The 14,884-nt window shown below is 51.5% G+C and overlaps 1 protein-coding gene across 3 annotated transcripts in view; it reads right to left on the minus strand.

The window, feature by feature from the left end:
• LOC121271977 (RNA-binding protein with multiple splicing 2) overlaps positions 1-14,884 on the minus strand; it is a 98,909-nt gene that overhangs the window by 62,396 nt on the left and 21,629 nt on the right. For all 3 annotated transcript variants that reach the window (XM_041178243.1, XM_041178245.1, XM_041178244.1), the window contains exon 2: positions 6,750-6,827. In XM_041178243.1, the coding sequence (XP_041034177.1) occupies positions 6,750-6,827 (78 nt within the window). The remainder of the gene's footprint in view (positions 1-6,749; positions 6,828-14,884) is intronic.

Consider the following 14,884-nt stretch of genomic DNA (forward strand, 5'->3'; position numbering starts at 1 on the left):
ATGCCACTTTGCTGCTTTGTCAAGGGCAGTCACTCTCATCTCTGGAGTTCAGACCTTCTGTCCATGTTTGGAACAAGGCTGTAATGAGGTCAAGAGCTGAGTGATCCCGGCATGTGCAAAATGGAGCATCAACAAGCAGGTTATCACTGTGAGTGCCACTCAATAGCAGTCAATGACCCCGCCATCACTTTACGGATGGGACAGTAGTTGGCCAGGTTGGATGTGTCCTGCTTTAGGTGGACAGGATGTACCTGGGAAAATTTCCACATTGCCAGGAAGATGTCAATATTGTAGTTGCACTGGAACATCTTGGTTAGGGGCGTGGCTAGTTCTGGAGCACAAGTCTTCAGTGCTATTGCTGGAATGTTATCAGGGCCATAGCCTTTGCAATATCCAGAACCTTCTGCCATTTCTTGAAATCACAGAGTGAATTGAATTGGCTGAAGACTGGCATCTATGATGCTGGGGACCTCCGGAGGAGGCCGAGATGGATCATCTGCTCAGCACATCTGGCTGAAGATGGTTGTGAGCGTTTCAGCCTTATCTTTTGCACTGATATGCTGGGCTCCCTCATTATCGAGGATGGGGTATTTGTGGAGCTTCCTCCTACAGTGAGTTTAATTGTCCACCACCATTCATGACTGGATGTGGTAGGACTGCAGAGCTTAGGTCTGAACCATTGGTTATGGGATCACTTAGCTCTGTCTATCACTTGCTCTTGGCACGCATGTAGTCCTGTGTTGTAGCTTCACCAGGTTTTAAGTATGCCTGGTGCTGCTCCTGGCATGCCCTCCTGCACTCTTCATTGAACCAGGGTTGATCCCTGGCTTGGTGCTAATGGTAGAGTGGGGAACATGTCAGGCCATGAGGTTACAGATCGTGGCTACATACAATTCCGTGGCTGCCCCACAGCATTTCATGGATGCCCAGTTTGGAGTTGCTATTTATCACATTTAATATGGTGGTAGTACCGCAATACACGATGGAGGGTATCCTCAATGTGAAGGTGGCACTTAGTTTCCACAAGAGCTGTACAGTGGTCACTCCTACCAATGCCATCATGGACAAACATCTGTGACAGGTAGACTGATGAGCACGAGGTGAAGTAAGATTTTCCCCTCTTGTTGGTCCCCTCACTGCTTATAACAGACCCAGACCAGCAGTCATGCTCTTTAGGACTCGGCCAGCTCGGTCAGTCATAGTGCTACAGAGCCACTTTTGGTGATGGACATTGAATTCCTTCACCCAGAGTACATTCTGTACCATTGCCAACCTCAGTGAACACCAAGTGGTGTTCAACATGGAGGAGCACTGCTTCATTAGCCAAGGCCGGGGGTGGGGGGGGGAGGTGATAATCAGGAGGTTTTCTTGCCCATGTTTGACTTGATGCCATGAGACTTCATAGGGTCTGGAGTCGATGTTAAGTACTCCCAGGGCAACTCCCTCCCGACTATATACCATCTTGGTGCCACTTCTGATGGGGGTGTCCTGCCAGTGGGCCAGAACGTGTTCTCGTGGTATCTGGGACATTATCTGCAAGGTACGATTCCGTGAGTATGGCTGCGTCAGGTTGTTGCTTGACTCATCTGTGAGATTACTCAATGTCCGCACAAGCTCCCAGATGTTAGTAAGATGTTTGGAAAAAGAACTTGCATTTATGTAATGCCTTTCACAACCATAGCACGTCCCAAAGCACTTTACAGCCACGGACATATTTTTGGCAGCTAATTTGTGCAGAGCAAGCTTCCAAAACAGCAACGTAATAACCTGTTTTTTTGCAAAGCAAATTTGGGTATTAATTTTGGCCAGGGACCTCAGAACGCCCCGCCTCCTCTTCAATAATAATGCCATGCAATCTAGGGGGCATATGGGGCCTTAATTTACTAATCATCTGAAAGACAGCAACTCTGATGTTGCAGCACTCCTACACTGGCATTGAAAACATCAGCCTAGGTTCGAGACCGAGCGAGCGGGAGAGGGGAGAGAGAGACCGAGCGAGCGGGAGAGGGGAGAGAGACACCGAGCGAGCGGGAGAGGGGAGAGAGACACCGAGCGAGCGGGAGAGGGGAGAGAGACACCGAGCGAGCGGGAGAGGGGAGAGAGACACCGAGCGAGCGGGAGAGGGGAGAGAGACACCGAGCGAGCGGGAGAGGGGAGAGAGACACCGAGCGAGCGGGAGAGGGGAGAGAGACACCGAGCGAGCGGGAGAGGGGAGAGAGACACCGAGCGAGCGGGAGAGGGGAGAGACACCGAGCGAGCGGGAGAGGGGAGAGACACCGAGCGAGCGGGAGAGGGGAGAGACACCGAGCGAGCGGGAGAGGGGAGAGACACCGAGCGAGCGGGAGAGGGGAGAGACACCGAGCGAGCGGGAGAGGGGAGAGACACCGAGCGAGCGGGAGAGGGGAGAGACACCGAGCGAGCGGGAGAGGGGAGAGACACCGAGCGAGCGGGAGAGGGGAGAGACACCGAGCGAGCGGGAGAGGGGAGAGACACCGAGCGAGCGGGAGAGGGGAGAGACACCGAGCGAGCGGGAGAGGGGAGAGACACCGAGCGAGCGGGAGAGGGGAGAGACACCGAGCGAGCGGGAGAGGGGAGAGACACCGAGCGAGCGGGAGAGGGGAGAGACACCGAGCGAGCGGGAGAGGGGAGAGACACCGAGCGAGCGGGAGAGGGGAGAGACACCGAGCGAGCGGGAGAGGGGAGAGACACCGAGCGAGCGGGAGAGGGGAGAGACACCGAGCGAGCGGGAGAGGGGAGAGACACCGAGCGAGCGGGAGAGGGGAGAGACACCGAGCGAGCGGGAGAGGGGAGAGACACCGAGCGAGCGGGAGAGGGGAGAGACACCGAGCGAGCGGGAGAGGGGAGAGACACCGAGCGAGCGGGAGAGGGGAGAGACACCGAGCGAGCGGGAGAGGGGAGAGACACCGAGCGAGCGGGAGAGGGGAGAGACACCGAGCGAGCGGGAGAGGGGAGAGACACCGAGCGAGCGGGAGAGGGGAGAGACACCGAGCGAGCGGGAGAGGGGAGAGACACCGAGCGAGCGGGAGAGGGGAGAGACACCGAGCGAGCGGGAGAGGGGAGAGACACCGAGCGAGCGGGAGAGGGGAGAGACACCGAGCGAGCGGGAGAGGGGAGAGACACCGAGCGAGCGGGAGAGGGGAGAGACACCGAGCGAGCGGGAGAGGGGAGAGACACCGAGCGAGCGGGAGAGGGGAGAGACACCGAGCGAGCGGGAGAGGGGAGAGACACCGAGCGAGCGGGAGAGGGGAGAGACACCGAGCGAGCGGGAGAGGGGAGAGACACCGAGCGAGCGGGAGAGGGGAGAGACACCGAGCGAGCGGGAGAGGGGAGAGACACCGAGCGAGCGGGAGAGGGGAGAGACACCGAGCGAGCGGGAGAGGGGAGAGACACCGAGCGAGCGGGAGAGGGGAGAGACACCGAGCGAGCGGGAGAGGGGAGAGACACCGAGCGAGCGGGAGAGGGGAGAGACACCGAGCGAGCGGGAGAGGGGAGAGACACCGAGCGAGCGGGAGAGGGGAGAGACACCGAGCGAGCGGGAGAGGGGAGAGACACCGAGCGAGCGGGAGAGGGGAGAGACACCGAGCGAGCGGGAGAGGGGAGAGACACCGAGCGAGCGGGAGAGGGGAGAGACACCGAGCGAGCGGGAGAGGGGAGAGACACCGAGCGAGCGGGAGAGGGGAGAGACACCGAGCGAGCGGGAGAGGGGAGAGACACCGAGCGAGCGGGAGAGGGGAGAGACACCGAGCGAGCGGGAGAGGGGAGAGACACCGAGCGAGCGGGAGAGGGGAGAGACACCGAGCGAGCGGGAGAGGGGAGAGACACCGAGCGAGCGGGAGAGGGGAGAGAGACCGAGCGAGCGGGAGAGGGGAGAGAGACCGAGCGAGCGGGAGAGGGGAGAGAGACCGAGCGAGCGGGAGAGGGGAGAGAGACCGAGCGAGCGGGAGAGGGGAGAGAGACCGAGCGAGCGGGAGAGGGGAGAGAGACCGAGCGAGCGGGAGAGGGGAGAGAGACCGAGCGAGCGGGAGAGGGGAGAGAGACCGAGCGAGCGGGAGAGGGGAGAGAGACCGAGCGAGCGGGAGAGGGGAGAGAGACCGAGCGAGCGGGAGAGGGGAGAGAGACCGAGCGAGCGGGAGAGGGGAGAGAGACCGAGCGAGCGGGAGAGGGGAGAGAGACCGAGCGAGCGGGAGAGGGGAGAGAGACCGAGCGAGCGGGAGAGGGGAGAGAGACCGAGCGAGCGGGAGAGGGGAGAGAGACCGAGCGAGCGGGAGAGGGGAGAGAGACCGAGCGAGCGGGAGAGGGGAGAGAGACCGAGCGAGCGGGAGAGGGGAGAGAGACCGAGCGAGCGGGAGAGGGGAGAGAGACCGAGCGAGCGGGAGAGGGGAGAGAGACCGAGCGAGCGGGAGAGGGGAGAGAGACCGAGCGAGCGGGAGAGGGGAGAGAGACCGAGCGAGCGGGAGAGGGGAGAGAGACCGAGCGAGCGGGAGAGGGGAGAGAGACCGAGCGAGCGGGAGAGGGGAGAGAGACCGAGCGAGCGGGAGAGGGGAGAGAGACCGAGCGAGCGGGAGAGGGGAGAGAGACCGAGCGAGCGGGAGAGGGGAGAGAGACCGAGCGAGCGGGAGAGGGGAGAGAGACCGAGCGAGCGGGAGAGGGGAGAGAGACCGAGCGAGCGGGAGAGGGGAGAGAGACCGAGCGAGCGGGAGAGGGGAGAGAGACCGAGCGAGCGGGAGAGGGGAGAGAGACCGAGCGAGCGGGAGAGGGGAGAGAGACCGAGCGAGCGGGAGAGGGGAGAGAGACCGAGCGAGCGGGAGAGGGGAGAGAGACCGAGCGAGCGGGAGAGGGGAGAGAGACCGAGCGAGCGGGAGAGGGGAGAGAGACCGAGCGAGCGGGAGAGGGGAGAGAGACCGAGCGAGCGGGAGAGGGGAGAGAGACCGAGCGAGCGGGAGAGGGGAGAGAGACCGAGCGAGCGGGAGAGGGGAGAGAGACCGAGCGAGCGGGAGAGGGGAGAGAGACCGAGCGAGCGGGAGAGGGGAGAGAGACCGAGCGAGCGGGAGAGGGGAGAGAGACCGAGCGAGCGGGAGAGGGGAGAGAGACCGAGCGAGCGGGAGAGGGGAGAGAGACCGAGCGAGCGGGAGAGGGGAGAGAGACCGAGCGAGCGGGAGAGGGGAGAGAGACCGAGCGAGCGGGAGAGGGGAGAGAGACCGAGCGAGCGGGAGAGGGGAGAGAGACCGAGCGAGCGGGAGAGGGGAGAGAGACCGAGCGAGCGGGAGAGGGGAGAGAGACCGAGCGAGCGGGAGAGGGGAGAGAGACCGAGCGAGCGGGAGAGGGGAGAGAGACCGAGCGAGCGGGAGAGGGGAGAGAGACCGAGCGAGCGGGAGAGGGGAGAGAGACCGAGCGAGCGGGAGAGGGGAGAGAGACCGAGCGAGCGGGAGAGGGGAGAGAGACCGAGCGAGCGGGAGAGGGGAGAGAGACCGAGCGAGCGGGAGAGGGGAGAGAGACCGAGCGAGCGGGAGAGGGGAGAGAGACCGAGCGAGCGGGAGAGGGGAGAGAGACCGAGCGAGCGGGAGAGGGGAGAGAGACCGAGCGAGCGGGAGAGGGGAGAGAGACCGAGCGAGCGGGAGAGGGGAGAGAGACCGAGCGAGCGGGAGAGGGGAGAGAGACCGAGCGAGCGGGAGAGGGGAGAGAGACCGAGCGAGCGGGAGAGGGGAGAGAGACCGAGCGAGCGGGAGAGGGGAGAGAGACCGAGCGAGCGGGAGAGGGGAGAGAGACCGAGCGAGCGGGAGAGGGGAGAGAGACCGAGCGAGCGGGAGAGGGGAGAGAGACCGAGCGAGCGGGAGAGGGGAGAGAGACCGAGCGAGCGGGAGAGGGGAGAGAGACCGAGCGAGCGGGAGAGGGGAGAGAGACCGAGCGAGCGGGAGAGGGGAGAGAGACCGAGCGAGCGGGAGAGGGGAGAGAGACCGAGCGAGCGGGAGAGGGGAGAGAGACCGAGCGAGCGGGAGAGGGGAGAGAGACCGAGCGAGCGGGAGAGGGGAGAGAGACCGAGCGAGCGGGAGAGGGGAGAGAGACCGAGCGAGCGGGAGAGGGGAGAGAGACCGAGCGAGCGGGAGAGGGGAGAGAGACCGAGCGAGCGGGAGAGGGGAGAGAGACCGAGCGAGCGGGAGAGGGGAGAGAGACCGAGCGAGCGGGAGAGGGGAGAGAGACCGAGCGAGCGGGAGAGGGGAGAGAGACCGAGCGAGCGGGAGAGGGGAGAGAGACCGAGCGAGCGGGAGAGGGGAGAGAGACCGAGCGAGCGGGAGAGGGGAGAGAGACCGAGCGAGCGGGAGAGGGGAGAGAGACCGAGCGAGCGGGAGAGGGGAGAGAGAGCTACCTACTGACAAAGTTTATGAGCAATGGTTTAAGAAACGCAAAGGGAGATGGTCACATTAAGGAGCAAATTAGAAGTGTGGATTTTTTTCTTTTTAAAAAGAATGTCACAGCCACATCAACACCATCTCCCTGGAAAAAAAAACACAGACAGCTGGAAGTTGGGGTTAAACTTTGATCATCACCTGAGGAGCCATTGCACAAAACTGCAAGAAAATGGAGAAAAAACATATGTAGATCAATATGCATAGCCTCTTATTAATTACAAAAACTCAAACTACAGGGCTGCACTGCTCAAACACAGAACCCAGTGAGGCATTTATATATCCCAAGCTAGACACCAGCCTGCAATCATAACAAGTCCTTACCTTAAATGGCCGAAAGAGAAGATAAAGCTCACGGGGTTTAATATCCATGGGAAGCCCACTCACAAAAAGGGTGCGGACCTGCAAATTTAAACAAAGCAAAGCTGAGTAAAAGTGCATCGCCACCTTCCCCAGTCATAGCCACCAGGCAAGGGTGAGTACAAGGTCATCCTCTACTGTTCAAATGCAACAAAGCAGTGGATTCAAAATGTGCTGAAAACTTCTGATACCGATGTCTGGAAGTCACAAGATTCATTAGCCACAAAACGTAATTTACTGCATTCTGCACAGGATGCTTGAATCTGGGTCAAGACGAAAGCAAGATTAGACAGCCAACACCATCAAGTAGGCCAGAAAAGCACCCATCTGTTTAGCATATCACAAAATGCATTACAACCAACATATTCGAGATGACTAGCAACTGCACAGCCAAGTTGTGCAGAGTTCCCACGAACAGTACCCAACTGGGTCAAGTTACCACCACTTTGTAAACGCAAGTATAACTTGGATACCCTGGCCATCCCAGTCAGTGAAGACCAGTAGAATGAACCTGAAAGACCAATCTCACGTACTGTCTTGGATTTGAGTGGGTTAGCAGATTTCACCTCTCGATTCAGGTTAATAGCCACAATCCTTGCAGCTGGCTATCGAGGACAATGAATAGCTTTGAACCGTCAAGGTTGTGGCTGAAACGAGAATCTATAAAAGGCAGGCTACAAAAAGTGGCCTGATGTGGCCTGAACACTACCAGGTTGCACCATTCTTCCTTTCAGAGCAGACAGGTTGCTCCCACCACTCACCTAGAAACACAGTACATTGAAAACAACACTGTGAAAGGTGTCAAAGAAGCTCACTTACACTAAATTGCTCTTTAGTCTACATAATGCAATTAAAACTTCAATCTAACTTATTTCTACCCTCTCCTTTTTAAAAGCTCTAAAAAAGGTCATTGCAAAGGCAGCCATATCCAAACTTAAAACCTTCCAAGATAAAGGCTCGATTGAATGCTCAGCTAAAGCCAGTGTCACTTTCAACACTGTTTTGGCTTGTATAGAGATTCAGATTGCTTGCCCATCTGTGCAGTTGGAATGCATTACAGTGAGGAAAATCAAAAGGCAATAGCAATAGCTTGTTACTGCTTGGACAGTTAATCGTAACATTTTTTGAGCAGGTTTACTACAGAAAAATAGTCCAACTGAATCTTTACAGGCTGAGAATGAGTAATTGAGTATTTAATTCTAATGCCAAAAGGACAAATCTGCTCATATCCAGTAACTTACCAAAACGTTGATCCACACTTTGAAAGCATGTTAGAAAAAAAAAAAGCCAAGCCCCAAAGCACTACAATAGAGTGTTTCGGTATTAAATTCATTAGCCCTAATTCGATTGAGACCCAAGATTAGCAGTACCAAGTTACAATAGCAATATTATGTGCTACAAATGCATAATTAGGATCGAAATGTTTTAGGATTGTTTAACTTTTGGTTTGTAAGATATTGTTCTGGTTCAAGAGACTAATTTTAAACATGGGATAGATGAAAGGAAAGCAGTTTGTAGTTCATTAGATAGGCCAGGAGTTGCAGATCAAAAAGGGGAAGACTCAGTGTGTTGCTGGGATGGTGGCAAGAGGTATTCACACCAAAGGTTAGAGTGGCCTTTCTGAATAGTTCAAGGAGACAAGCTGTCTGTTGGCATTTCAGCAGAGGGTTTGAAGTTAAATGATAAAATTAAGGGGTTTAAGTTATTCATGTAATTAACCATAATCAACCATAATCTACAAAGGATTACAGGCACCTCCCTCTCTCTCCCCATAAGAGGCACAATTGATTACATAGTCTGAGGGACACCACTTCACATCCAGTGTGGGTAAGACAAGAAGCAGGCCTCCAGGGACACGAGTTGGCATGGGCATTGAACCCATTCTGTTTGCATCATTCGCTAGTCAACTGAGCTAACTGCCACCCACAAATTAGCGTAATTTCTCCAGGTCAAAGGTTAAGGCAGCTGGTTAACAAAGGTAGGTTTTAAAATATCCGTATGGTTGATGACCATCTCTTGCGTGAAGCAAAGTGGCATTTACTTTTTAATGTCTTTAAAAAAATTTAAAGAACTGTCAAGGATCAACTTTGTAATAAGCCAAATGTTGGTTTGTATAGAACATAAGGAACACAAGGAATTCAAAATTTCTTTTCAAAATTTACCAGCCTGGACAGAGATCATGACATACACTCAGGGTCAATGCCTGGAGGTTACAAGTTCAGCATTGGATAATAAGCTACTGCATTTTATCCACAAGATTGTTGCATTCGGTGGACACTGCTGAAATCACGTTTTTGTTCGCCATTCAGGAAGCAGCTTTGAAATTAGGTTCGCAGCAACTTAAAGCCATGCTTGTCCCATTTGGAGTCATGCAATGCTTCTCAAATTACACTGGCAGCCTCACCAGGGTAAGAAAGTCCACATGTACAGGAAGTACGGCCAGCCTTCTCTGTTTAGGATATTGGACTAGCAGCCAAGAGGTCATAACAATTGAAAATCAATTAAAAATCTGGTCATGTGGACCAACAAACAAAATGTAAAACCCCAGCTGGTTTACTCTGGTTGAGAGAGAAATATGGTCATCCATCAAGTCTGGTTCATGCCACCTAATGCCCTCAGGGCAGCTAGAGATGGGCAATTTTTTTCCCCCACTCTCACAGGATATGGACATCACTGGCTAGGCCAGTGTTTGCTGCCCATCCCCAATTGCCCTTGAGAAGGTGGTGGTGAGCCACCTTCTTGAACCGCTGCAGTCCATGTGATGTAGGTACACCCACAGTGCTGTTAGGGAGCTCCTGGATTTTGACCCAGTGATAGCGAAGGAACAGTGATATAGTTCCAAGCTTGGAGCAGAACTTGCAGGTGGTGGCGTTCTGCTGCCCTTGTTCTTTTAGGTGGTAGAGGTTGTGAGTTTGGAAGGCACTGTCAAAGGAGCCTTGGTAAGTCACTGCAGTGCGTCTTGTAGATGGCACACTGCTGCTACTGTGTGCCAGCAGTGAAGGGAGTGAACGTTTAAGGTGGTGCATGGGATGCCAATCGAGCAGGCTGCCCTTTCCTGGATGGTGTCAAGCTTGAGTGTTGCAGGAGCTGCACTCATCCAGGCAAGTGGAGAGTATTCCATCAGACTCCTGACTTGTGCCTTGTAGATCATGAACAGGCTTTGGGGAATCAGGAGGTGAGTTACTCATCACTGGATTCCTAGACTTTGACCTGGTCTTGTAGCCACAGTATTTATATGGCTAGTCCAGTTCAGTTGCTGGTCAATAGTAACCCGTGGGGTGTTAACAGTGGGGGATTCAGCAATGGTAATATCATTGGATGTCAAGGAGGAGATGGTTAGATATTCTCTTACTGGAGATGGTCATTGCCTGGCATGTCACAGATGTTACTTGCCACTTATCAGTCCAACTAGATAAGTCCAGGTCTTACTGCGTATAGACAGGGACTGCTTCAATATCTGAGAAGTCACAATGGTGCTGAACACTGCAATCAGCAAAACATCCCTACTTCTGACATTATGATGGAGACAAAGCAATTGAAACAGTAGCCAACCTAGAGGAACTCCTGCAACAATGCCCTGGAACTGAGGTGATTGACCTCCAACATCTTCCTTTTGTGCTAGGTGTGACTACAACCAAGTGGGAGATTTCACCAACCGCCCCCCCCACCCAATTTCCATTGGTTTCAGTTTTGCTAGGACTCCTTGATGCTACTCAGGTCAAATGCTGCCCTGATGACAAGAATGGCAGTCACTCACCTCCCCTCGAGTTCAACTCTTTTGTCCACGTCTGGATCACTACTAGTGATGAGGTCAGGATCTGAGTAGCCTTGGCAGAACCCAAACGGAGCTGTCAAGTGAGCAGGCTAACCTGCCAGCCAAGTAAAAGAGTGTTATCTATAGGGAAGCAAAGGTTCTTAACTGCTACCAGGGAACACAAATCTCCCCTTCACTATCCATTGTCCAATTTTGGATAATTCACACCCAAAACAAACAATCTGATTATTATTTATACTGAAGGTTATGACAGCATTTTGCAATAAGGAACATTCATCCAAATTGTTGATCTGAAAAATCATTTCTATATTAGTAAGCTATTTAAAATGGTTGAGAATTTTTTTAAAAACTGGTACAGTTTACTCAAATATTCTGACAACCATGTTCTACGTCATTTAGCCAATTTGCAGAGGCTGAATCAATATTATGAACAGCCCTGAACATTGGATAGCTCTGGAACACAGTCAAACCTTCATGGCCAGAATAAAGTAAGTTTCTGTGAACCCAAGGGCCATGTTAAGCTTTCCAAAGAATATCACCACCAATCTGGTATGCAGAGTGAAAAAGGATCGCATGGTGTACATATGCTATTGAAATCTATGGCAGAATTCAGTCATTATGACTGATGCACACTAAAGCATAAATAGTCATGAACTTGGTCTAAGTCAGACCCAGTGGAATTATTAAAACAGTTGTCCTCTTTCAGTTATCATACTGAGACACATTGTGCTAAGATTACTTGTTTTAAGTCGGATATTGTAAACAGTCAACCAGAAAGCTGAGCTCTAATTGGCTGCAGGATTAGACAATGTTATGAACTGCAATTTATCGGCAGTCTTGCCTATCAACACAGGAGGGAGAAATGATGGAATAATTCATCAGTCCAGTCTAAACCCAAATTACACTTTATTCTAAAGGTGTATTCACCCGAAATACAGGAGAGGTACAGGAGAGGTACAGGAGAGGTACAGGAGAGGTACAGGAGAGGTACAGGAGAGGTACAGGAGAGGTACAGGAGAGGTACAGGAGAGGTACAGGAGAGGTACAGGAGAGGTACAGGAGAGGTACAGGAGAGGTACAGGAGAGGTACAGGAGAGGTACAGGAGAGGTACAGGAGAGGTACAGGAGAGGTACAGGAGAGGTACAGGAGAGGTACAGGAGAGGTACAGGAGAGGTACAGGAGAGGTACAGGAGAGGTACAGGAGAGGTACAGGAGAGGTACAGGAGAGGTACAGGAGAGGTACAGGAGAGGTACAGGAGAGGTACAGGAGAGGTACAGGAGAGGTACAGGAGAGGTACAGGAGAGGTACAGGAGAGGTACAGGAGAGGTACAGGAGAGGTACAGGAGAGGTACAGGAGAGGTACAGGAGAGGTACAGGAGAGGTACAGGAGAGGTACAGGAGAGGTACAGGAGAGGTACAGGAGAGGTACAACTCTAACATCCTTGCAGGAAGGTGAGGAAATGTGCTGAGCAGCAAACAAGCTCAGGGCTCGGGTTATTTTTTCTCTCCTTATAACCAGGGAGGTTTAGAGGAGGATAACAATAGACAAGGAGTTCAACGATTGGGCGCACAACACAGCAACCCATTGTCATGTATGGAGTGGAGCTGAGATGTTTTTTTCTTAGCAGAAGCTTCACAAATGCTTTGAAAAGTGTGTATATCAATATGGCATGGCACAATTTCATGTTCAGTTGGGGATGAGAAATGTGGGTCTAAGACTAGTGCCTTAAAAGTAAATAAAGGCAATTGTAAGAGTATGTGGAGTTGGCTGAAGTTAACTGAGAAAATAGGTTTAAAAGGTAGGGCAGTAGAGGAGCAATGGCAGATATTTAAGGGGGTATTTTATAAGTCAAAAGATACATGAAATATGAGAAGGATGCACTATCCATGGCTAACTAAAAGGATACAAATTAAGGATAGTATCAAATTGAAAGGAAGTGCACAATTCTGCAAAGATTAGCAGGTGGTCAGAAGATTGGACAGGTTTTAGAAACCAGCAAAGAATGATTTTAAAAATGAGTGAGAAATTAAGTGTATGCAAGAAAGCTAGCTAGAAATGTAGAAACTCTTGCTGCTTTTGTAAGTATTTAAAAAGGAAAAGAGGCATTGGTCCCTTAGAAGCCAAGACTGGGGAATTACTATGGGAAACAAGGAAATGGCAGAAGTGTTGAACAGGTACGTAGTGTTTGTTTTCACAAAGGGAGAATCATCAAATCATTATTAGAGAAAAAGGTACTGAGAAAACTACTAGAAATAAAAAAAGGTACTGAGAAAACTACTAGAAATAAAAAAAAATGACAGGTCCCCTGGACCTGATGGCCTTTTAAGGACCCTAGGATGCAGAAGTGGCTGCAGGAGATAGCGGGAGCATTGGTCGTGATCTTCTGAAATTCCCTAGACTCTGGAAATGTCCATGAGGATTAGAAAGATCGCTAACGCAACACCTGTCTGTATTCAAGAAAGGAGACTCGCAGAGCAGAAAACTGTAGGCCAACTATCCAAATATCTATGGTTGGGAAAATGCTAGAATCCATTATTAAGGGAGGTAATAACAGGACCTTTAGAAATATCACAACACAAGGCAGAGTCAACATGGTTTGCCTTGGACTAATTAAGAGTTCTCGCAAGGTGGATAAAGGGGAACCTGTAGATGTGGTGCACTTTGATTTCCAAAAGGCATTTGAAAAGTTGCCTCAAAAAGGTTACTGCACCAAATAAGAGCTCATGGTGTAGGGAGTGGCCTATTAGCATCCATAGAGGATTGATTAGCTAACAGGGAGCAGAGAGTAGACATAAATTTTCAGGTCAGCAAGCTGTAACTAGTGGATCATCACAGGGATCAGTACCGGAGCCTCAACTATTTACAATCTATATCAACAACTTGAATGAAGGGATCAGATGTATGGTAACTAAATTGGCTGATGACAAAGATAGGTAGGAAACTAAGTTGTCATGGGGACATAAAACATTTACAAAGGGATATAGATAGGTTAAGTGGGTGGGGACTATAATGTGGGAAAATGTGACCTTGTTCACTTTAGCAGGAAGAATAGAAAAGCAATATATGATTTAAATGGAGAGAGATTGCAGAACGCTATGGCACAGAGGGATCTGCTTGTCCTGGTACATGACTCAGAAGTTAGTAGGGATAGCAAGTGATTAGGAAGGCAAATGGAATGTTGTTTATTACAAGGGGAATGGAATATAAAAGTAGGAAGTTGTGCTACAGTTGTACAGGGCGTTGGCGAGAATAGACCTGGAGTACTGTGTACAGTTTTGGTTTCCTTATTAAAAAAAAAAGGATAAAATTGCATTAGAAGTTCAGAGTCAGAAGGTTCACTCAGCTGATTCCTGGGATGAAGAGGTTTTCATTTGAAGGAAGGTTGACCCTATACCCGTTGGAATTTTAGGAGAATGATTGCTAATTTTATTGAAATATAAAAGCTCCCAAGAGGACTTGACAGGGTGGATGCTGAGAGGAAATTTCCCCTTGTGGCGAGAAGTCTAGAACTACGAAATTAAGGGGGGGGGGGGGGTCTCTGAAAGACAGATGAGGAGTTCCCCACCCCGAGGGTCATAACTTTGTGGAATTCTCTTCCCCAGAAAATGGTGGGAGTGGATAGGGGCTGGGTCATTGAACCTATTCAAGGCAGAGTTAGATAGATTTTTGATCAAATGAGTCTTTGTGGGCGTGGGAGACAGGGTGCATGCTGGGAAGAGAAGTTGAGGCCACAATCAGATCAGCCATGATCTTATTGGATTGGCGGAGCAGGAGAAAGGGGCCCCAGCGGTCCACTCCTGCTCCCAATTCTGGTGTTCTCTAAAAACGTGAAAAATTGAGTTTCGCATCTGTAGTGTTATGTGAGAATTCTATGAAGCATTCAACCTGATGCAAGCGGATTATAAAAGCATGAACTGCCACTTAGCAGAAGGACAACACATCAACTTGATTAACTTTACCCACAACAGTGCTTTCAATACCAATTTACCCACAACAGTGCCCTTCAAACTAATTTGCACATCTCCAGGGAAGTTCATCACGATGTGGTAAGTCAGATGGTGATAATACTAGTTGGAGCACGTGTAGTCAACATTCTGATGATATCATGTCCATTGTGTTACATGTGACATTTCTAACCAGGTCACTCCAGTAGGGTTTACTCTGAAACACAGTCAGGCTCGGTCAAGCATCTCAGCAGGTGGTTTTCACCAGTTCAACTTCAACTGCCTGAAAGATACATTCATCTTTAACCAGGACATTTCTGGAAAAGCAAATGGGCGAGACGCCTTATGTGAAAGTGTTACCTTTGCAAGGGAAATTT

Source organism: Carcharodon carcharias, chromosome 32 (genome assembly GCF_017639515.1).
Source record: "Carcharodon carcharias isolate sCarCar2 chromosome 32, sCarCar2.pri, whole genome shotgun sequence".
Taxonomy (NCBI): Eukaryota; Metazoa; Chordata; class Chondrichthyes; order Lamniformes; family Lamnidae; genus Carcharodon; species Carcharodon carcharias.